Source organism: Eschscholzia californica, unplaced genomic scaffold (genome assembly GCF_041429995.1).
Source record: "Eschscholzia californica isolate CP2 unplaced genomic scaffold, dmEscCali1.0.p SCAF_2, whole genome shotgun sequence".
NCBI classification, from domain to species: domain Eukaryota; kingdom Viridiplantae; phylum Streptophyta; class Magnoliopsida; order Ranunculales; family Papaveraceae; genus Eschscholzia; species Eschscholzia californica.
In genome coordinates, this window is record NW_028238309.1 from 431,861 (window position 1) to 455,599 (window position 23,739).

General features: G+C 35.8%; 4 protein-coding genes and 1 pseudogene across 6 annotated transcripts; 4 read left to right on the forward strand and 1 right to left on the reverse strand.

Annotated features, from left to right (window-relative positions):
* The first annotated feature begins 1,860 nt into the window (after positions 1-1,860).
* Positions 1,861-6,057, forward strand: LOC147554906 (importin subunit alpha-1-like). 2 transcript variants are annotated; one of them, XM_086659961.1, is made up of 12 exons: positions 1,861-2,203; positions 2,325-2,571; positions 2,713-2,809; positions 3,043-3,134; positions 3,228-3,359; positions 3,534-3,719; positions 3,814-3,977; positions 4,086-4,164; positions 4,578-4,706; positions 4,926-5,053; positions 5,156-5,533; positions 5,623-6,057. In XM_086659961.1, the coding sequence occupies exons 2-11, from the start codon at positions 2,359-2,361 to the stop codon at positions 5,529-5,531; spliced, it is 1,596 nt and encodes a 531-aa protein (XP_086516087.1). In that variant the 5' UTR covers positions 1,861-2,203; positions 2,325-2,358; the 3' UTR covers positions 5,532-5,533; positions 5,623-6,057. The 2 variants fall into 2 exon arrangements, with proteins under 2 accessions (XP_086516087.1, XP_086516088.1); XM_086659962.1 differs by having other exon boundaries at positions 2,140-2,203; positions 2,334-2,571.
* A 1,687-nt stretch (positions 6,058-7,744) lies between these two features.
* On the forward strand, positions 7,745-9,455 carry LOC147554907 (GATA transcription factor 15-like). Its single transcript, XM_086664244.1, has 3 exons — positions 7,745-8,517; positions 8,632-8,739; positions 8,858-9,455. Exons 1-3 carry the CDS (start codon positions 8,500-8,502, stop codon positions 9,128-9,130), a joined length of 399 nt encoding a protein of 132 aa, XP_086520370.1. The 5' UTR covers positions 7,745-8,499; the 3' UTR covers positions 9,131-9,455.
* Positions 9,456-12,702: 3,247 nt separating this feature from the next.
* On the reverse strand, positions 12,703-13,468 carry LOC147554908 (uncharacterized; the record flags this gene model as incomplete). The annotated part of the gene is made up of 1 exon (XM_086664511.1): positions 12,703-13,468. A coding segment is annotated over one exon (630 nt), but the record flags the coding sequence as incomplete, so codon positions are not given.
* A 3,690-nt stretch (positions 13,469-17,158) lies between these two features.
* LOC147554909 (uncharacterized) lies at positions 17,159-17,599 on the forward strand. Its single transcript, XM_086664514.1, has one exon. It carries the CDS (start codon positions 17,159-17,161, stop codon positions 17,597-17,599), a length of 441 nt encoding a protein of 146 aa, XP_086520640.1.
* A 4,147-nt stretch (positions 17,600-21,746) lies between these two features.
* On the forward strand, positions 21,747-23,469 carry LOC147554910 (putative galacturonosyltransferase-like 7 pseudogene; annotated as a pseudogene). The gene has a single exon (XR_015234345.1). The product of XR_015234345.1 is annotated as a putative galacturonosyltransferase-like 7 pseudogene (transcript).
* Positions 23,470-23,739: the final 270 nt, after the last annotated feature.

Consider the following 23,739-nt stretch of genomic DNA (forward strand, 5'->3'; position numbering starts at 1 on the left):
ATTCTATGTCATAAACTTCTATACAATGATACTTTAACTCATTTATTGTACTTTTACGTAATTTTCCTTTCTTTCACCGCAAAGTGAATAATATAGTATATTTTTACGATTATATTATGTTTGTGACCATAATATATACTGAGCTTTTGAAAAAGTACAATTTGGTAAAAGCTAAATTTATAAGTCTTAAGAAAATAATAGCATTATTTTAAGTCTGTACGAATCCAATCAAATTAGACTAACCTTAATTCACCGGAGCCCTGATTGGTTCGACCTCTGGTCTCTATAATTCATCCGCAAATGACTTATGATCACCCATATTATTGAATTGTCTCCACGTATTAACTTTGGATATTTAATTTTACATACTAATATTTTTTAAACTACATGTAACTCTAACACTAATCATGTATTTTTATTTACCCCATCGCGATTTTTTGACACTGAACTTGCTGACTAAAAAGACTATAAAATTTGTTCTAATGCTCCTCTTTGTGCAGTTGGCACCTATAGACAAAGTTGTCGTTTGGATATCCCAATATTGAACTCAAACAATGTCACTTGTAAATTACAACTATGTATTTAAGTGAGCTAAGAGCCTATGAGCTCAACTAGGTTAAACCTGAGCTAAGTATCTAAAATTCTTGGCTTGCAATACACGAGTTTACAAACACAATCACTAATCTCAAACAGAAGACATTTTTACTCAACAAAGAAACATAAGATATACTATTACATAATCCTAATAGCCCTTTTTCATTCATATATGAAGTATATACAAGTACTCTCTCTAGCAAAATAAGTACTCTCAGGCAAGAAAGTGTCTCTTCCTCTTTAATCCCTTCATCGAAATTTGATTTATTTTTCATCAAAGTAAAATGAATAGAACATATACAAATTTGAGAAGAAAAATAGTATTTTGTACTATTATTTATGACTTGTGCTATATGTTACAAAAATGTTCATAATGTTAACAGACACCACCCAAAAGAAAAATACTTCCGCATACAAATTCAACTTCTACTTGATTTTCGGCGGACGAAGATAAGGCTCGCCCCACATATCCTGATTCAAAATCGTCCATAGCTCTTCAGGTAAGTTTTCTTCTTGAGGGACCATCACAACTTCATGTTTATTTTCATATTTTGATAAGAAATTCGCTGCACTGTTAGTCTCTCTATAGACATGTACGTAAACTAATTCAGTGCCCAAAGAAGCTAATGCACTTTCATACTCTCTAATCTTCTTCATATACGCCATAACACTTGGAGGAAGACTCGATTGATCTTTTCTTGAAATATATTCGATTGCGTAAACAGAATCTGATTGAACTGTAATGCACTTCACACCACTTACTCTAGCGAGATTCATACCGATTTGCAAGCCTTTTTTGATGGCATATAATTCGATTGCATCAACAGACTCTTGTGGATTAGCTGTTGCTGCATATGCAACTACAGGTCTTCCATGGAAATCTCGAAATATACATCCGATACCGGCTCTGTCGTTGCTCCTAGCTCCGTCTACATTAAGAGCAAGTGAGTTTGGCTCAGTTGGTTTCATCCATTTATAAAACCGAAGACCTGGATATGATAAATTTGCGTAACATTTTCTTCCATGGAAGTGATCTTCAATTTCATAATAAAGCCGCGACCGTAATGAAGGAGGGGGAGACAGGTTTGAGGATTGTAATGAAAGAGGATGACAGATCATCATTATTAAACAAAAGATCGGTGAAACAAAATAATTAGTTAACCGATAAAACACAACTTAACTTAAACTTGTATAATATATGTAACCTGATATGACCAAGTGTTCTCAGACCTCGTATATATAGACCTCGTATAGCTCTCTAAAAATGTCTAGGATTTAGAATTAGTGAATTCAAACTTCACATGGCGGTCAGTCACATTCTATTTCTAGCATTTAAAACAAAACATCTAGAAGTACATAATCCGTTTCCTAATCGGAGCAATCTAACAGCTAAATTTTCAGCAGTCATCGCATAACAAAACATCAACCGTAGATAAAGTCTAACAAAATCAACGATCCGATCGACCCAGCGTCAACTCGTCTTTCCAGTGGCAATTACCGTAAATTATATTGTAGTTTAAAAACCGCTATAAAAGATCTCAAAACAATTCAACCCTTTTTCTTTCCCCTCACTTCTGAAGAAATTTTACTCCCTCTGAAGTCTGAACTGGTACGCATATACTCGTTCAGTCAATTAGGGTTTCGATTTGAAATTCTGGATCCATTTATTTCAATTGTTTGATTTTTTTTTTTTTTTTTTTTTTTTTTTTTCTGATTTTGATTTTTTACAGTGTTTTTAGGGTTTCTTCAATCAAACACACAAACATGTCTCTTAGACCAAACGCGAGAACTGAAGTTAGACGGAACCGATACAAAGTTGCTGTTGATGCCGATGAAGGAAGAAGAAGAAGAGAAGATAATATGGTTGAGATCCGAAAGAATAAACGAGAAGAAAGTTTGCAGAAGAAAAGGAGAGAAGGTATGCAACCACAGCAATTTCCATCTGTCACTGAAGGAGCCACCGTTGTTGTCAAGAAGGTATAATAAGATTTCTAATCGGATTACTTTAATCTGTTTGTTTTATATCAATTTTGATTTTGAATAGAGTTTTAGAAATGTTATTTAGGAAAAGCATATTTGAATTTGTATATTTGTTGTTTATTGCTTCTCTAATTATAGCTTGAAAGTCTTCCTTCTATGGTTGCTGGGGTTTGGTCGGAGGAAAGAGAGTTACAGCTTGAGGCTACTACACAGTTTCGGAAACTGCTTTCAATTGGTATTGACTCTTATCTTTAGGTCATTTAGTAGATTTGTTGAATTTGTTCATTTCTCTGTGAGAGTAATCTCACATACGAAAAAGGGTACTCTGGTAACCAAGAATACGATACCTACGTCGTCTCCATCATAGCCAATTGGTTTTGAGTTGGATGTCGATAAATTTAACATTCACCTGTAATTGATAGAACCGAAAAAAAAAAAACTGATCTAATTTATTTAATTTATGACTAGAACGTAGCCCTCCCATTGAAGAAGTTATTCAATCTGGTGTTATTCCTCGATTTGTCGAGTTCCTCATGAGAGAAGATTACCCACAGCTCCAGGTAAGAAATGAGTTCAATTGTATTTTGAACTGTATGTTGGTTTTCGAATTTACCTTGATACGAGTGTATGTAGTAATCTTCGAGTTTGAATAGTTTGAGGCAGCTTGGGCGCTAACAAACATTGCTTCTGGAACATCTGAGAACACTAAGGTCGTGATTGATCATGGGGCAGTCCCTATCTTTGTCAAACTTCTTGGTTCTCCAAGTGATGATGTTCGTGAACAGGTATGAATTTAGTTTTGTTTATTCAGGTTATGGTTATAGCTTGGTTCATTTATGTCCATGATGTTTATCGGTCAAAGTAGTTTCTGGTGTCACTTGACAATAATAGTTACATTTTCTTGTTCGTGCGTGAGATAGAAGTTCAAGGATTTTGTTGAATTTGGTTCTTAATTACAGGCTGTCTGGGCACTTGGAAATGTTGCTGGTGATTCTCCAAGATGTCGTGATCTTGTTCTTGAACAGGGGGCCTTGATTTCGCTGCTTTCACAGTTGAATGAACATGCCAAACTGTCCATGTTAAGAAATGCCACTTGGACCCTATCTAACTTCTGCAGGGGCAAACCTCAGCCTGCATTTGAGCAGGTTGGATTTTGATTTGCACCAAATCCTGATTAATTCAATATTTTAGTTTGATAACTTTTCACAGCCTTGATCTTTCTATGTGATATGTGTACAGACAAGGCCTGCACTTCCAGCTCTCGAGCGTCTAATTCACTCAAATGATGAGGAAGTCCTGACTGATGCATGCTGGGCTCTATCGTATTTGTCTGATGGTACAAATGACAAAATCCAAGCTGTTATTGAAGCAGGTGTCTGTCCTCGGCTAGTTGAGCTCCTGATGTAAGTAAATACATATTTTTCTAAATTGCTTATTGTAGTCCAGAATTCAACCGGTCGTCCTTTTGAGTAAAACATTTGAACATAGTACTTCGGTTATGTTTCTTTCAGGCACCCATCTCCAACAGTGCTCATTCCTGCCCTTCGCACGGTTGGGAATATCGTTACTGGAGACGATGTCCAAACTCAGGTATTGAACTATTTACTCCCATCTTAGGTTGAGTAGTTTTAAGTTTAAGCTTTTCGAGCGGTGGAAGGTTTGCAACAGTGTATTGACATCCCTAATCCAACTATTCGTGTGCATTAAGAGGCCCAGACTATCCTGTACTCAGTAAGTGTAATTGTTCTTACAGTATTGTTATTTATTGTGCACCTTGAATGTAAATGATTCGTTAATCTTCCTGTGCTGTCTTTATGTGAAATGATATCCTTTGATCCTTTCTTAATGTTCCATCTATAAGTTTATTGTGAAGTTGAGTTGTGTTTTGGAGCTAGAGGACTCCAAGTTGGATTTTCTTCTAAATGAATTTCTGTTGCATTAGAACATGTTTTATGCATTTGGGTGTGCCTGTGCTTCTCAAGTTGATCCTTTCGCTTTTCCAGTTTGTCATCAACCAACAAGCACTGCCTTGCCTCCTAAACCTTCTGATAAACAATCACAAAAAGAGCATCAAGAAGGAAGCATGCTGGACCATTTCAAACATCACAGCTGGAAACAAGGATCAAATACAGGTAAAATTTTATTAGTATCAGATTTTGAGGACTTGATCTTCTTCAACTCTTCGAGTAAATAAGCTCTAATGCTTGTCCGTCTGGCATTGGGTTTTCTTTAAAAAGGCTGTAGTTGTTTTGTAGAACTATTTCTTCATGTAATTGCTTTCAGATAGTGATCAATTTTATCGATTGTGCAATTGATACTAAAGTTTGCTTCTATCTCTATAACAAATACAGTCTGTAATTGCTGCTGATATCATAACCCCTCTGATCCATCTGCTTCAAACTGCTGAATTTGATATCAAGAAAGAATCGGCATGGGCAATCTCAAATGCTACCTCTGGTGGTACCAGTGAGCAGATCAAGTATATCTTTCAAGTTTCAACCGAATATCCTCATTTCATTCCGTTTTGTTGTGCATACTTGTGCATTTGATAAATACTGTTTATGTTCTTGCTGGATTTCAGGTTTTTGGTCGACCAAGGTTGCATCAAACCACTATGTGATCTCCTTATCTGCCCGGATCCAAGAATCGTTACAGTTTGCTTAGAAGGCCTAGAGAATATATTGAAAGTTGGAGAAGCCGCGAAGAACTTGGGAATCAGCGATGGTGTCAACATATACGCACAATTGATCGATGATGCTGAGGGGTTAGAGAAGATAGAAAACCTACAAAGCCATGACAATACCGAGATTTATGAGAAGGCGGTGAAAATTCTCGAAACTTATTGGTTGGAAGAGGATGATGAGGCATTACCATCTGCTGATGCTTCAACCCAACCAGGGTTCCAATTTGGAGGGAATCAACCATCAGTTCCTTCTGGTGGATTCAATTTCAGCTGAAGGTAAATAACCCCTCTCACAATGTTAATTGGTTTTATGTGCTACTTTGAAGCAATGTAGGTCTTAACATAGTTTCTCTCTCTTAATACAGGATTTCAGTTAGATGAAGTCCGAGTCAGATACACAAGGTATATAAGAATTCAGATTTACGATATATATAAGTTGGAGTCAGGGATTGTCGCATCGTTTGTTCCAGTCAGTCCTGTCTAAACATGGGTGAAAGTGGGGTTCACTACAATGATGGTGTCTTGTGATTTTTTCACCATGGTCAGGCAAATCGAGTCCGAGTGATATGAAAACAACAGGTTGCTCCAACTCTCTTAGTGAGGCGACATACGAGTCCAGGTTCTTTTATTCGTTTTCTTTTTGGTATTTATATATTGTAGTAGTTATTGGTTGTCTTACTAAGCATACCAATTTGTTTTGATTTCTTATTTTACTTGAGCCTCTTTAAGAGAGGGGTGGAGTCTTGTTTTGTCTTAGGGTAAGTTTTTTAAGTTAATCTAAAATGTTAAACCTTTTGTCCCGTTCGAGCAATTTCATCTGACAACAACGATAGCTTGATCGAAAGAAGAGACCAAAAACGCCTTCCGGCACCAAGACAGATTTCTTGTTTGGGTCCAACCAATCAAGAAACCTAGGTGACACGTGTCAGATTGTAGTAAAATGCACGAGCGAACTTTTGATGGGGTGTCTAAGAGAGGTGAATCACTAAAGAGCTTTGCTAAGTTGACCCCATCTCTAATTGTAGTGATAGTTTGGAGGTTGACACGAATTTTGCATCTGAAATCCCCTTGAAAATAAGTTCCACACATTGAACTCTACCTAAATTGTTCAACAAAAAAAAAAAAAAACTCTACCTAAATTGAAATAGCTATGGGAATTAAGTGTTCACTTTGAACCCTACCTAAATGAAATAGCGATGGAAATATGTGTTTAATATGAGCTTTTCTTATGAGAAGATGGTTTATAAATGAGATTGATGATGACTTCATCATTGTTGGTCAAGGTTGATCTTACTCCAACAACTTGTCCGAGTCTCACGTGCCTTGCACGTGCATATCATATTTTCATTAGAAAAAGAGAAACCTTTTCAGTCTACCATTATAGGCTAGACTATTAGAACCAACAACAGTAGTAGTAGTAGCCTTTAATAAGACTGAACAGACGACCTAATAAATAGACAAAAATGGGTAGCTCTGAATTATGTCTCAGATCTGAAAAACACAACAATACTATGAACATATGATAAAACCCATATAGTCATATCATCTAGAGAGAATGAATCACTATTTGGTGTAACAAATTCAAATTGAAACACTAGAGAGAGAGAGAGAGAGTGATGAAGAAGTACAAGAACCCATGAATGATTTTAAATTATAATAATTGGAGACAAAGCTGACTATCTTCCTCATTCCCAGATCCATTTTGGTGCTTCTTCTCGTCTGTTCCATTTTGGACCTCTGTTTTTTCACCCCTAATTTAGAGAAAGAAAGTAGAGAGAGAGAGAGAGAAGGAGAGGTTGGAAAGGGTAATGGTGAAATGGGTTAGTCTTTTTGAGGTCTAACTTGACTTTTGCTCTGGTGTTGCTTTTTTCACCTCTCTCTCTCTCTCTCTCTTTCTTGACCACCTGTACTGTGGATACAAAAAGGAATCAACCGCCATAAATTTAGGGGTTTTGTTATTTTGTGAGTGTGGTTTTCTATTAGCTACTTGTATGATACAACACCACTCATTCATTGTATTGGTTGTTGGTTTGTTTACTTGACTTCATCCCCTAGATTTGAAGTTCCAATTTTTACCAAGTTGTTGCAAGATGGTAAGTGGTCATCCAATAAACAAAAAGTTTAGGGAGTAATCTACAACACATACAATTCCATCCGCTACTTTGTAATACTTTCGATGGTTGTACTACATTGCTCACAAGACAGTCCAGAGTTTTGAACTATACTTGTGAGCACAAGTTTAATAAGTACCGAGGACTTTTAGGAAGTTCATGGAAACTTCCTCGAAAGCAAAATTTCGTATCTATATGAAGCGGTTAAAGCGTGGACAATATCAACAAATGCTAATGTTTGGGGGTCACGATTGGTATCAGAGTCGAGGGCGACTCTTCGGTGAGGGTTAGGGGAATGTGATAGTCCTACATTGCTCAGGAGAGTGCCCGAAATTTGTACTACGTTCAAGCTTATTAAGTACCAAACTCTTTTGGCAGGTCTCGTGGAGCCTTTGCCTCGAACAATCCCACTTGTAGTGAGCTAGTTAAAGTGCAAATAATATCGATAACTAATTAGGCTCAGGCGCCTTACCTAGACAGGAAAATCCCAATTGCAAATATTTCATGCAATATCAACAAAGTCAAGAGCATTTCAACACAAAAAAAAGAAGTCAGGAGTACCAAAAATAGTAGTAGTAGTAAATTACGCGCCCTTTTTTCCCTCTTCTTTTTGGTGTTTTTGGCGGGTGAGTTTGGAGAAGGTATAGGAATCTTAAGGGTAATTTTGGTCATTTTGAGATTAGGGCTAGGGTTTCGTGTCCTTGTGATTGAAATTCAAATCTTTTTAAAGAGAGAGAGTATTATCCCTCCCTCATCAGTACCTCTAAGCAGAAAGAAAAGGGTATCTGTCGGCTATACTTTCTCTCTCTACTACTCTGTTTCTTTATTATCCCAAATTCCTTTCACCAGTCCCTCTCTGCTTCTCCATTCCCAACCCTAATCCTCTTCTTCTCTCTCTACAGAATACAGATCGATCTGATCAAATACCCATCTACTGCAACTCTCTCGGTTTTGTCTGAGATCTCTTTGTCGGTTCAAATATCAATTCTTTGACTCACTCTATCTCTATATATGAATCAACTCTCTGTGAGTTTTGTCTCTGCTATTTTGGGTAGATGGTAAGTGATATTTGAGAAGTGGGTTTTTTTGCTTGATTCATTTTAGATCTTCAAAGAAGAAGCTACCCAAATAATGGATTTGATTGAAACGGTAAGTGATCTTATATGATCATCTTCATTAAATCTTTGATTTCAAACTTCAACTTGAAGTGATTCTGATTAACTAATCATCTTTTTTTTTCTTTGGTCTGATCTGTTGATTCAGGGATCTGGGTCTGAAGAAATGGATAGTAGTAATAATAGTATGAAGAAATGTAGTGATTGTCAAACAACTAAAACCCCATTATGGAGAGGTGGACCAGCTGGTCCTAAGGTAAATTCAACAACCCAATTAGGGTTTCTTATCTTACTTGTTCTGATCTCATCAATTTAAATAATGGGTATTCAATTAGATTCTGATCTGGTCATCTTCTTGATCTTGTTTTTTTCAGTCACTCTGTAATGCTTGTGGGATCAGATACAGAAAGAGGAGAAGAGATCTATTGGGTATTAACAGAGGGGTGGTAATTCCAAAGAAAGAACGAACAAGTATTAGTAACAGTAAGATTAGGGTATCATTGAATCTGAGATTTCTTAATTTGGGTAAGGAAGTTATGATGCAGAGATCATCAATGGAAAATCAGAGGAGGAATTTGGGTGCAGAAGAAGAACAAGCTGCTGTTTTATTGATGGCTCTATCTTGTGGTGGTGCTGTTTGTGTTTAAAACATCCATACAGGAAGAGGGAAAAGCCCTAAAAGGGTCTTTTAGGGTTGCACTCTTTTTTATTTGATACCCTTTGATTATTGTTCACTATTATTGTAAGAAGTGGGTTCCTAGAGAGAGAGACATGGAGAAAGAACCATGAATTTTTGTTCTGGTTTTCTTGCTAACATAGGAAATTTTTTGGATATGTATGAATCTACTTTTTGTGTTCGAATTTGGGGTTTTTTGGTGTTGGCGGGATGGAATTTAGTAGTGTTGATAAAACCCTAAACTCCCATGTTTTTTAATAAGCACAATATATATAGCATATGAAGACTTCTATTTATTCCGTTTCCCTTTTAATCTTGTGTGTGCTTGTGCAATTAGTAGATATGACACGCCGAGTCTGATCCCATCTGCCAGGACGGGAACCTCGGCTCTGCATGTTTGGGCCAAGGACCCTATGACACGCCGAGGCTGATGCTGCCGACCAGGGGTGGGCCTCGAGGAACCGACTCTGGGCATGAGTAAGTGTCCTAGCATAGTGCTGCCAACAACCCGTGACTAGAGAGGCCGGGACTTTATATTTTGCCTTCAAGGCATTAAGGTTTCATCTTTCCTTTACAAGGATGCTCAAGTGAAGGAAAAGAAATTGAGTAGCCTATAGAATTCCTTCACTCTTGATTTAATAATCTAACAATTAGCCCAACAAGACTTTATTAGTCTAAACCCTATTATGGGAGTTGAATCCTATTACTTTAGTTGCTTTACAGGCAACTCCTGAGGTCAGCTATAGGCACCACTTCACTTTTGACTTCGTGTCTAAGACACCTTTGGGGACATTTTACTGGCTCCATCAGGCACCCAGTAAGATGGGATTACACATTTTATGGGCTCTGGCCGAATTGAAGAACAAGTAGAGACGATGAAGAAATACATATAAATGCGTTCACGACCCTTTTATTTTTTATAATAGGTGGTAATTACCTCAATTTATTCGCTATTCGAGCAAAACTGAAATGTTGCCAATATCAATCGCCAACTGACTTACAATGCAACTAAGAGTCCGATAAATCTCCATAGTTTGATTTAGGTTCAAATTCAATGCATACTTTGCAAGTACGTGCGCTACTTGATTCGCTTCATGATTTCAATACTTGAAAAAAATAACAAATAATTTAGTAATTAATTAACAATGTATATTGATTAAATCCTATAAATATATAAGAACATAATATTTTTTTTTTTTGAAGCCACGGAAGAACATAATCTTAAATCAACCTAAAACAATGAAATATTTTAAACAAGAAAATAAGTTGATTGGGTAGATGATACGTTGATTAGATATGTGAAATTCCTATTTAGCCGTTAATTAGATGATATGATAATTACATATGCGAAATCCCTATTAATTGTTAGTCTGTTAGAGAGAGAAAAGTTTGAGAGAGAGAGAGAAAAAAAATTAGTAATTGAATAGGAAACTAACAAAGTTTGTTGGAAATTACCTTGATTGATGGGCGTAAAAGAATAAAAGTCTCCTTTTGACGCCACATGTCCAAAGGCAGGAGGAGAATAGAAAACTAACCTACATACTGTAATATATAGGAATCATGAGGAGTGGGCCCCACTATGGTGGGGGGCCTGGGCGTTTGCCCTGCTCGCCCTTCCCAAGACACGGCTCTGATCTTGATCTCCACATTAAGAGGTCGTATTTTCTAAGGTGCCACTTCAATGTTGTCTGACCAAGCCCTAATTACCGTCAACGCATTTCCCTCCAAGATACATTCATTCGGAAATCTAGCACTGCTCTAGCTTCCGCTTCCATGGCTGATGTTGCATGGGTACTCGACGTAGCAGCCATTATAAACTCACCCTCTTCATTCCTGCAAACCATAGCTAGTACCGCTCTCCGTTTGGTAGATGGTGCATCAAAATTTAATCTTTAACTTCCCTTGATTAGGTGGTGTCCAAAGACCCCTTCTCCAGTGACATCCAAAATTGAATTTGAGAAATATGCTTGCATAGTCAGTGCCTCTTGAATGATTTTGTAACAAAATGTCAAATTGAGCGTTCACGACCCTTTTAATAACTCAAGAGATTATCGAGATATTTAATAGTCGTAACTATAAGTTAACTATAAAAAAGCAAAAAAAACTCAACCCCATGGTCTCTTGATTTTCATATTAAGATTGGGACAATTGTCGAGCAAATCGTGTATAACAAAGAAAAAGGACCCGCGTAGTCGAAAAGATATTCTCAAAACATATTGGACAACAAAAAGATTATCCATCTCCACGGACCACCACATCCTCGAAGCAACATTCTTACCGACTAAGTAAAAGTTAGAAGATCAGAATCGGGTTTGGGAATATAAACAATAGAATAACTCAAAATAAAAGAGAAAGAGAGACACAATCACATGAATATGAAGGTTGAAATAGGAAGAACAAGTAGAAGCAATTTAAGGCTATGAAAATGCCAAATTGGGCATTCATGGCTCATGGGTAAAATGTCTTATGGTTTTGTTAGTGTTGTTGGTATGTCAAAATCAATTTGGTATGGGGGGTAGAAAGAATCTAATCTATCATCATCTCCTCACCCCCACACTCATGCTTTTTCTTCCCCAAGTGGAGTGTGTGTGCCCTTATTCTTGGCATACCCACCACCTCTTTAATATGTTCACCTCACAAAAGCTTGACCCCCTCATACATTTTTGATTTTATTCCATAATGTTATATCCTTATAGTAATCATTTATAATCTCTCTACAACGTTGGTTCCAAATAACATTTGTCTATCACTTTTCCATCTTTTACAAGAAAAATAAAAATAAAAACGCTCGTGCCATCTATCTAAATGAATCAGGACTTCAGGAGTATACTGTCCTCGAAGGATAGCAGAATACTACCGTTGAGCATTTATAGAGATGCTATTATGGGTTCTGCGACCAACAATTTAATACGAGTAGTTTAAAATAAACACCATCAACTATTTCTTTGTGAATTTTAACATATTTAACTAGTTATGCCTCTACCAATTAACTATACAGTTAAAACATGGGTAATAGTGATTTCATCTTTTTCACAAATCCACGTACTAGAACATGTGCAAGAATTTAAAATATGCAGCCAGCCAGCCAGCCATGCCATTCTAGGGTTTGTGGGGGCGACATTTCAGGATCCAGTTCATCTCATTAACACCACCTCAAGATCCACCAAGCACCACCACCCAAAAAAAGAACTTCTTTTGACAACTAATACTGGAAAGTAGAATTCTCCAATAAAATAGAATAAAAAAGAAAGAAAGAAAAATAAATTCTTGATTATTTTTCATTTATTAATTTAACATATAAATTGACAAAAAAGAGACATTATTAGAAAATTACACTTAAGTATTACAATAAAAAAAAAACTATCTTTACTTGTTCATCTTCTTCCTCAATTTCTCCCTATAGGAGTACAAATTCATCCCATAACCAAACAGTCAAAGTGAGTCAACCCTATAAGAATTTGGGTTTTCAAATATGATTCAAGTGGGTGTGTAAATCTAGTGAATTATTGATCGTGTGAGAGGACGTTAAGGGAACAAGAAAAACTAAACAGACTCGCAAAATTCTTATTTAGTTTGTCGTGATTCGCGGTTCAGTAGATCTGAATCATCGAAAGCACGAGTGACAACACATAAGATTTATGCCTGGAGTCTTTTGTTCCCGGACATTTTTCTCATTCATCTAAATAAAGGAGATGAAAGTAAGAGAGAGAAAGGAAATGAAAGAGTAAAGGGTAATGGTAATGGAGAATGAATTCTTGATCATGAATGGAGGAATGGAGTTTGATGAGATTGGAGCAGAAGGAGGGGTATGATAGTAAAATGGAAAGTAAGGGACTATTGGGTTTGGTGGTGGTGGTCCTGGGTAATAATTATTACTTGGAGGTGGTTTTACTAGTCCTCCGATGGCTTGTCCCGGCGGCGGAGGAGATGCATAAGAGTAAGTTGGAACTGATGATGATGCCGGCGGCGGCGGTGATGAATAGTAAATGGGATTATTTTGTTGAGCAGGTGGTGGTGGACAGTTGGATGAGGAATCAGGCGGCGGCGGTGATGGTGTCGGTGGTGGAGGAGATGGTAATGGTGGTGGTGGTGATGAGTAAATTGGTTGACATGGATTCTCACAAGCGTCACACATTGTACATTCGATCTGTTCTTTTCTTGTTGCAATTAGAGTTTCTGATTTAGCTAATGATGATGATGATGATAAGATGAAGAGTAAGAGTAAGACCAAGAGTGAAATTTGTGGTGGTTTAGCCATTTTTAGAGAGAGAGATAGAGAGAGAGAGGAAGAAAGTCTAGAACATAGAGAAATTCAAGAAGAGGAATAAGAAAGAAAGGAGTGAGTTAGAAAGGGTAGGGGGAGAATAGTTGTTGAAGTCTAATTTGAGGGAATTTAAAAGAGAGAGAAAGAAATTGAGAGGTAGAGAGAGAAAGGGATGTGAAAGATAGAGAGAGAGAGAGAGAGAGAGAGATGTGGGAGATGGAGAGAGAAAGAGAAGGAGTGAGAGATGGAGAGAGAAAGGGGAAAGGGGGTATGAATGTATATGAGGCACCACCCATATGTCTTGTAATCTATCTTTTACGCTACACTATAACCTAGGGGGAAAAATGAAGATTACTTTCGGTGAAAGTAGGAGGATCTTGAAGGTGGTGTGAAAACATGAACTCTTTTTCTTGATGAATGAGAAAAATGGCCCTTTTAGAGTACCATTTTATGTTGATGGATGAAGCAAGTCTTTTTTTTTTGTTGAAATGGATGAAGTAAGTTTATTATCAACTATTGTTTTTTTTTTGTATCATGAATTCTTAATATATGTTGTATATGTGTGGCTTCAATGGGGCGTATTAATAGATATAGATGAAAAAAAGTGACATTGTATGACAATATAAAGTTCGAGAGTATCTTAGGCATTATATTCTGAGCCAAAGATTTTTTCATGGTGAGTAATCTCCTTTGTAGTATCACTTTTAAGTTTGTGATCATCAAACTCAAAATCAATTAGCACATGTCCCTTCACGTTTGTTTTTTTTTCATCATAGAGTGACGTAGATTATGTATAACTTCAAACCTATCACTTGCACGTCTATTTCTTATACCATATCAAGTTTGTGGTCATTTAATTTAAAATTGATTGACATAAGCAGAAAGTAACATTATATTATTGGTTACTAGTTCGCCATTCTCACGTGCACGACTACTCTTACATAGTCAAGTAGTCAACAATGTTTAGTTATTGTCTTTGTGAATGTAATTTTCCGTATCTTCTAGTTTCTTATGTTATCTCGTGTAATTTTCTGGTATTGAGACTTCTCTTTTGATTTCATCCGGACAAAAAAATGAAGAATTTCTACCCCCACCCAACAATGGATCACATAATTATGAGGTTTTGGGATTTATAGAGTTTAATCTGCCACTAAATCAAGACCCATGAACTTGCCATTAGATTATAAGTCGGTCTCGTAGCTGTATATGATTTCCTCGGGGATCAAAAATGGTCGGCGATCCAATTATTTAACGGCGATAAACCAACCTTTCCGTTTGATACTTTGCTAGGCTGGCGTCTTTTGTTTCGGTCTAAGAGTGGGCCCACTTGAGTGACCGGAGCTAATTCATGTCAATGACTCAAATTTTGAAAAACTGGTCAAAAGTCAAATTGCTAGGCCCTCCTTATGTACAAATTTAATCTTGTCAGAGGATACCGACTATACTATATCCCATTGGGCCAAAATTTCAAATCAAATAACCTCTTGATTTATTTAACAAAACAAGTCCAAATTTTATGTTGTGTCTTACATTAAACATTGATGTTACTGTCTCCCAACCCTTTTCCGCCTGTTAAAAAATATAACATTACATCCCATTTACAACTATATTACATAGTCGTATAGTTATATAATCTCGTGGCATGTCACACTACATAGAACCAATAATGTATGATAAATAAAATGCATTTGAAACATATAATCATTTTGGGGTGGAAGAAGCATCTTTAACATAGATTGGACTAAAGAAGAGAAATCAGTGGTTGGTGATTGGGGGAAACAACAACAATATTGGAAGAAAAAGATGAAAACCCAAAAAAACATGAACCAAACACACTTTATAGTTGCCGGTAAAATGTCGCTGACCGGATTGTCCGGCAACGGCCGACGACTTCTTCTCTCTACTGTTTCGCTCTTCTCCCTCACTCTCTCTTTCTTCTCGCTCTCTCTAATTCCGACGCCGGGGAGTAGGGGTGTACTCGAGTCGAGCCGAGCCGAGTAGTAACATGTTCAAGCTCGGTTCGTGTATTTGACTGTCGAGCTCGAGCTCGTTCGAGTAATTGTCCACTTGTTCAAGCTCGGTTCGTATAAGTTTGAACGAGCTCGAGCTCGAACTCGAGCTCGCATTGTTTTAAGCTCGTTTATCAAAATACTTCAAATTAAAACTTTCTAAATCATCAAAATACTTCAATGATCATTTGTCACATACAATAATAATGATTAATGATTCATATTCCGATAATTTTTTAATGGTTGATATTTCATGTACAAGTTTCAATACTAATACGTAATTATTTACTATACTATTATAAGAGTACGTTAAACGAGCTGTTCACGAGTAGCTCGTGATACACTAAAGAATGTTCAAGCTCGGCTCGTTTATGTAAACGAGCTTGATTTTGAGCTCGTGTTAAGCTCGGGCTCGTTAATATTCGAGTCGAGCACGAGCAATAGTCGAGCCGAGCTCGAGCAGCTCGTTAAGAGCTCAGCTCGTTTACTCCCCTACCGGGGAGTAACCCCTTCGTCGGGTTTCTAGTTTCCAGACGAAACCAGATTCGTCTAGAAACTAGGGTTCCTCTCCTTCGCCGGAGATATAGAGAGAGGGAAGAGAGAGAGAGACGAGAGGAAAAAGAGAAAGAGGAAGAAGTGTTGTCTGAGATGGTGAAAGCGTCGCCAAAATTTACGGTGGAGGTTGCCGGAGTTCATGGTGGGAGAAGAAGAAGAGGGAAGAAGCTGAAAATATTAAGTATTTAGAGAAAAAAAAATTTGTTTCCACAAAAAACTTTATACCCTGGAAAATTCCTTTATTTCTACTAATCACCCACCAAATGAACCTATCTTTTCCACCCAATTTGTAGCTCTCATTTCAAGAACATATTTCTGTTAAATTTTGTTCATGTAACTCAAAATCAATTGTCAAATGAGTAACGGCTCTCACACACCCTATCTACGTACTGTTCGTGGATAACCCTCTTTTGTGTTGTAGTTGTTTGTTTTGTTTTTTTTTTTTTTTTGTTGAACTAGTTGTTTGTTTTGTTGGTTAACAATGTTATTAGTGCTATTTTTTCTCCTTTGTTTGGGAAAAAAAAATCCAACTTTGTTATTTTGTTACTTCAACAAAAAAAAAAAAAACTTTGTTATTTTGTTTGATTCCACTAAAAGATATGATGATTTAGTGAGGTGTGATATTCTTTTTTTCTTTTCTTCATATAAAGTAGGATGTGATATTTTTCAGCAAAAAAAAAAAAAAAAAAGTAAGATGTGATATTCATAAATAGAATAAGATCTAATACTAATAGAAAGGATTTCCCCCGTTCATTGTCACATAATACAATATTACCATGTAATAATTGTAGGGTAGAAATCCACATTTTTATAATAATCAAAGCAAATATCCAAGCTCATGAAGAAAGCCCTAGAAGTTGAGATCAAAGGAAAAAAACAAAGAAAAGTATTGAAGGAGAAAAGGGTAGAAATTTTGAAGATAATTGTCAAAGTGAAGAAGGAGAAGAATGATAAATGCCATTCTCACTAACCCATAATTTTTTTCTCTTCTAGAGGCTAGGGTCCTACATGCATGATAAATGCCATATCCACTAAACTATTATTTCTCTAGTATTTAACCTCTTTCTCTCTCTCTCTCTCTCTCTCTCTCTCTCTCTCTCTCTCTTCATCAACCTACTTCTCTATGTAGAAATAGATTTGAAGAAGGGGAAGATGGAGAAGAGGATTTTAGATGGAAGGTAGTTCAACAAGCTTGTATAAAGGGGTCAAAAGATATTGGAGAAGAAAAGGTTATCAGCGCCTCCATGGGCCGGACCGTCATCCTCGAAAGACTCGGACGATCCAGCTAGGGTCAACTATCGTAACCAACCATAAGAGACCACGGTCTAGCAGGTGGTTCAAGATCTCACCGAAAATCCGGTTCTTACGGTTTAGCTCGACCAAGAAGGTCTTACGGCGTCTTAGAGATATATATGTTAAGATTATGGTTAGTTTAACCAATTCTAGGCTCTTTGTGAATGGGCTTGGCGGTGGCGGCGGTTCTAGTTCGTTGAGTCTGTACGGGTTAGGGAATTCACGTCTTCTCCGTAAGTATAATGAAGAGATGGTCATCGAGATCTATAAAACTATGATCAAACGAGGAGATTTGGTGGCTTTCCATGAAATGCTTTAATTACTCGACCGAAATCGCGAACCAAGCTTGGACTTTGTCTAGTGAAGTGAAGGCCCACCTCTGTTGGGTACCCTATGGCCTCCAGTAAAAGAAGCCCGGTTGTACTTTTGACATGAAGTCAGTTGGGCCTGGATGTGCTTATAGAATACTTTTATTGAACAATCATCCAAATAATGGGTTATAACTAGTTGGGTTACTTTATACCGACAGGTATAAATTGCAGAAATAAAGACACCATCGAAATCACAAGTTTTAAGTTTCAACTCAAAAAAACCCATTATGTAAAGATCGCATATCATTATGACGCTATCATTCAAATATAAAAATAAATTTAACAACAACAATAATAAAAAATATTTAGATGTGTCGAAAAAGGTATTTAGTCATTAGTAAATATATATAAACAGTAAAGTGGATCCACATGTAAATATAAATGACTATCGATTTTAATAATCTAATCGTGCAAGGCAAGTAAACCTTTTTCTAATCTTTAGTTTATTTAACAATTTGTGATTCTCATTTCCATTTTCTTTGTTTTCACTTATTTTACTCAATCTCTTACTTTGTTATCTGCAAATTATTGTTCAATTTACATTACCTCTGCTTTTTAGGTCACTCTCTCCACATAATTGGAGGTACTTTCACTTAGGGTGTGTTTGATATCTCCCATTTCCATGGAAATAAAAGAATTTCCATGGAAATAGGTATTTCCACCGTTTGATGCGAAGTGTAATTCCATGGCTTTAATTCCCTAGGGAATCTATTTCCATGAAATAGTCCACTTTTAATTCTTTGCTCCCACCTCGGAATTAGTTTCCGTGGAAAGTCAAAAATAAAAATAAAAATATTTTAATATATTCGGATACTTGAAACATAAAATTTAGCTCCATATATGTTCAAAATGACATTTTTACCCATAAAATTTAGCAAAATAAATTTTTACTTATACATTGGACAAATGACATTTTTGTCCTTCTTACCAAATGACATGTTTACAAAGTTGTCAAAATGACATTTTGGATTTTTATAGCCAAAATTTCATTCTTACCCTTTTATAATATCAAATTGACATTTTACCATTATGTTGTCAAAATGACATTTTTACCCTCGTATAATATCAAAATAACATTTTTACCCTTAAATTAGTAAAGTGACACATGGTTAAATAATTTTACAACATAGGGGTAAAAATATAATTTTGAAAACATAAGGGTAAAAATGTAATTTAGACAACATAAGGATGAAAATGTAATTTTTGCAAAAGTAAAAATATCATTTAGACTACATAAAGAGTAAATAAAAACTCTTAATTGAATATTATATTCGTAGAAGTTAGTCGTCAACCAAATAACAGAGTTCGTAATTCCACGGAATAATAAATGACTAACAAACGAAAGAACTCTTATTTCCACGGAGTAAATTCCGTGGAAGACTTTCCATGGAACTCTTGTATTTTCATGGAAATTGTTTCCCTGATATCAAACACAACCTAAGATTATGAGTTTGTGGAATTGAAATATGTAGAAGTTTATTTTTGTTGAGCGATAAATTATAAGTGTCTACAAAAATCTAATTTCATCAAAAAAAAAAAGAACTACAAAAATCTATGTTGTGATTATCTTTAATCATAATCAGCATTATTAAGAGTCGGACAAGATAAAAATAATAATCGACTAACGATAACAAAAAATGTGTGTATAAGTAGCTCCCAATTAACTATAGTACTACAAAATTGTATGGTATGTACACACTCACTTATCAATAAAAATAGATTTCACCCAAATTTCTTTCATGGCAGAAGATCTTATGTACAAATGTAGTAGTTTTTCTACATAAGTCAAACTCTCGTATCCTATTATCTCATATGTTTTCATGGAACAAGTAGAAAAACAATCTAAAAATCACAAGGACATTAAGTATCGAAAGTGCATATAAATAGATGAATTAATACGTAATGCTTAATATATGCCGACAGAGTTGTTTCGAGTTTTTGTAGCTATTCATTGTTCTCGTGTGTTTGATTGATTGAAATAGAACACCGACACTTCAATCTACTAATTTCGTTTCTATTAGTCTTTATAATAAGAAGTAGATTCTATTCCAAAATCATTGATGAGGTATCAAGCAACAAAACAAAAAATAATAATTATAAATTAGAAGGACAATAATTGTTATTTATTTTTACTAATTTTGTTATCACGTCTTAATCGTGTTTAGTTTTGTGATTAACAGTGATGTTGATATCTAATTTAAATTGACGTTCTTAATTCATACTTTTGATCTAACCTTCCTAACTAATTTCAATAAAAAGTAAAAAAGAAGGACTTGAAAATGATTTAAATAGACTAATAAATCTTGATAAATTCCAGCTGTAAAAATAACTCAGGGTAAAATCGTCATTTTGTAAAAGAAGGATGGGTGCAGACAGGGAAAGCAAAGACAGCTGTGAAAAAATCTTTCCTTCTACAAAGCTCTCGAATTATGAGACTGGTTCATATTTTGTTAATCATATGCCTAATTTAATCTAATTCTTCATTTAGATACACTATTTTTTGGATCATTTTGTATGAAACTTTTAGTATTCTTCTTCCTCTAGATAACCACTCCATCGTCACCACTGTCACCACCATCTTTACATACCACCACTATCACCTTTTTTTCTCTATTGAAAATATGAGGAAATAGAGATATAAGAGAGGGCGGTGGTTGAAACAGGGTTGGGGAAAAGGGCGAAGATGAGAGAAGAGTGAAAAAAAAATAGGGAAGTTTCATAAGGCCTCCCCAATTTTGTTAAAAGGTCTCTCATGAACCATTTTACTTGCTAAATTATCACTGAGGGGAGGCCTTCTAACAAAAATGAGGGGGCCTAAAAAATCTCCCAAAAAGATATTTTACGTCTTTAAAGTTAGATTATCGTGTAAGTTAACAAATTCGATCGGGACAAACAAGTGTTTGTTAATATTATATACTCCATTCAAACTTTGTAATAAATGTAACACTCGTAGAACCCCCCACGTAGATAAATATGTATATATATATATATGTGTAAAAACAAAATCAATAGGATGGCATATGATTGAGTAATTGTCTAAAACTCTTTCATTCTCACAACAACTTCCTTAGCCTCCAAAATATTAAACTTTAGCAGGGAAGTGTTATTCGGCTTTATTTTTGCGTTGACTACCACTTGAATTTGTGTACCTCGGCCTGGTTAGCCTATTTTACCACTCTCCACATGGGCCAATTGGAGTCACAAGTATCACTGTTTGGGCTTTGATGGACTCCAAAAATTCGGGCTACCTAGCATCTTTTATTTTTGTAAGTGATAATAATTAGACACTTAGAGGGTGTTTGATTTTTTAGCACTTACAAGTGCTACCACTTACTAAGTGATAATCACTTAGTAAGTGATATCAAATGTAAGTGCTATGGCGTTTGTTTTTCATCGATTCTAAGTGCTTGATTATAATTTTTATATTAAATCTAAATATTATAAAAATGAAAAATTGTCTGTTTTAACCTTAGTGTATTTACACATTAGCATTTCATACTAATTCGTAATAAGTTCGTTAGTTTAGGTAAAAGAGAATTGCGGTTTACGAATGCTATGTCAAAAATATTAATCGTAAATAATTAAGAGTTATGAAGGTGAAAGAACTTAGTTGTATCATGGAGTTTGGGTGTTCCATGATTAGTGAAGGAAGAGATGTTAAAAAAATGTAGGAGGAAAACTTAAGTGAAGGATGAGTGAAGTTAGAGAAGCGTCATAGCGGAAGTCATAAAAAGATTTTGTATTTATCAATTGCTTAAGATTTTCTTTTTAGTTAAAATTATATTGGTAATTACAATATTAGGAGAAGGATAAAAATGTCCTTTTTAGCACTTACAAAGTAAGTGCAGAAAAATAAGCTCCAATTTGGAGCTTACTATTTTGCACTTACTTTGCCACCAGTTAGAAGTGATTTTCACTTATTAAGTGAAAAAACAAACAACTTAAAATTGCCGGCCCGCACTTAATAAGTGAAAATCACTTAATAAGTGTAAAAATCAAACACCCTCTTAATTATTGTTAACTAGAGTAGATTAAGACAATTTTGAAGAGGGGAAAGTAAATTTCTTTCAAGATTACCTTCCCTAAATTTCTGTGGTGGAAAAAGAAAGAAAATTTTAGTAGTAGGAAAATAAAAGCAACTTTCTTCTCTCTCTTTCAGCTCTAGAGAGAGAAAGTCCCCAAACTCAGTTACTCTCTCTCTCTTTCTAGACTTGGTTAATGGATTCTCTAGAGAGAGAAGGTCGCTTGGACTCCACGGAATTCTCTTTCTAGGAGGGTTTCCTCTCTTCTACTACTCACTTGTTAGGTCTTTCTTTTTTCCTCAGTTTATGAGACTGGCGGTGGTAGATTTCAAAGGAGGAGGAACCTTAGGGTTTCTACTCTTCTACTTCTTACCTTCACCACTCTCAAATTTCATAGACCTTAAATTGAAGAACAGAAACAAAAAGAAGAAAACAAAATACGATTTCAGACTAAAAATGCTTTGGATTATGAGATTTTCTGGTTTTTTCTCAGCAGCAATCATGATGATCATCTTATCTCCTTCTCTTCACTCGTTTCCACCTGCCGAAGCCATTAAATCACACCGATTCGATAAATTCCTTCGATTTCCGACTCAAATCACTCTAAAAACAGTAACCGATTCAATCACAACAAATCAAATTTCGTTTCGTAAATCATCACCGTTTCACAATGCTGATGAATGCGGTTCTGAAAACGGTTCCGATGATCGGAGAATCGGTGCCGAATCATCAGTAGATGATGATAAGGTTTGTAATCCTTCTCTTGTTCATATCGCCATGACTCTTGATTACGAATACTTGCGTGGATCTATAGCTGCTGTTAATTCAATTCTTCAACATTCAATCTGTCCTGAAAATATCTTCTTCCATTTCATCGTTTCTGATGAATCAAATCTCGAATCGTTACTCAACTCAACGTTTCCCAACTTGAAATTCAAACTTTATTACTTCGATCCAGAAATCGTTCGTAACCTAATCTCGTCTTCAGTTAGACAAGCCCTAGAACAACCATTAAACTACGCAAGAAATTACTTATCAGATATCCTCGAGATTTGCGTCCATAAAGTGATTTATCTCGATTCAGATATTATCGTCGTTGATGATATTTCAAAGTTATGGATAACAGATTTAAAATCAAGAACAATCGGAGCACCGGAATACTGTCACGCCAATTTCACGAGGTATTTCACGGCTAGATTCTGGTCAGATAAGAGATATTCCGGCACGTTCACCGGCCGGAAAAAACCTTGTTATTTTAACACAGGAGTAATGGTTATGGATCTGATTAAATGGAGGAAATTTAAATATGGGAAAAGAATCGAACGGTGGATGATGATTCAGAAAAAGAATCGGATATATGAATTAGGATCTTTGCCGCCATTTTTACTAGTATTTGGTGGGAAAGTGGCGGGAATTGATCATAGATGGAATCAACATGGACTTGGTGGTGATAATGTGGATGGAAATTGTAGAAATCTTCATCCTGGTCCAGTTAGTCTTCTTCATTGGAGTGGTAGTGGGAAGCCATGGATAAGGCTTGATCTTAAGCGTCCTTGTCCGTTGGATTCTCTTTGGGCTCCGTACGATCTTTATGATGCTCAATCCGCGTAAGATCTACACCGTTCATTTCATCTTCTTCTTCTTGCTTTCATATTCTTTCCTGTGAGATAATATTTTGAATTTAATTTACCCACTTGATTTTTTGGATTTTCTTTTATATACTCCATATTAGATAGGAGCCCATTTATGTAATTTATTATATTATTTTTGTCTAAAAATTAAAGATTCATTGCTTTTAGGGAGATTTGTTGTTTGGACCCCCTTTCATATAATCGACTTGCTGTTTGGACTCCCTTTTTTCAGAGTTGCACTTTGGACTCCCTTTTGACGGAATCTCTCAGGAATATTCCGTCTCTAAAGCTATACTTTGAGTAATTCCCACTTTACCCTTATATAATCAATATTGCACTTTAGACTCCCTAATTTATTTAACTCATCTTCTTCCCACACACCCTAATCACTTAATCATTTGAATTGACTCACATTACCAAAACACTAACTCTTTG

Coding starts and splice junctions, on each gene's coding strand:
- LOC147554909 (XM_086664514.1), top strand. CDS start 17,159: ATGGAAGGTAGTTCAACAAGCTTGTATAAAGGGGTCAAAAGATATTGG.
- LOC147554907 (XM_086664244.1), top strand. Junction 8,740..8,857: donor GTGGACCAGCTGGTCCTAAG/GTAAATTCAACA, acceptor TGTTTTTTTCAG/TCACTCTGTAATGCTTGTGG.
- LOC147554906 (XM_086659961.1), top strand. CDS start 2,359: ATGTCTCTTAGACCAAACGCGAGAACTGAAGTTAGACGGAACCGATAC. Junction 3,360..3,533: donor GTGATGATGTTCGTGAACAG/GTATGAATTTAG, acceptor TCTTAATTACAG/GCTGTCTGGGCACTTGGAAA. Junction 3,978..4,085: donor CGGCTAGTTGAGCTCCTGAT/GTAAGTAAATAC, acceptor TGTTTCTTTCAG/GCACCCATCTCCAACAGTGC.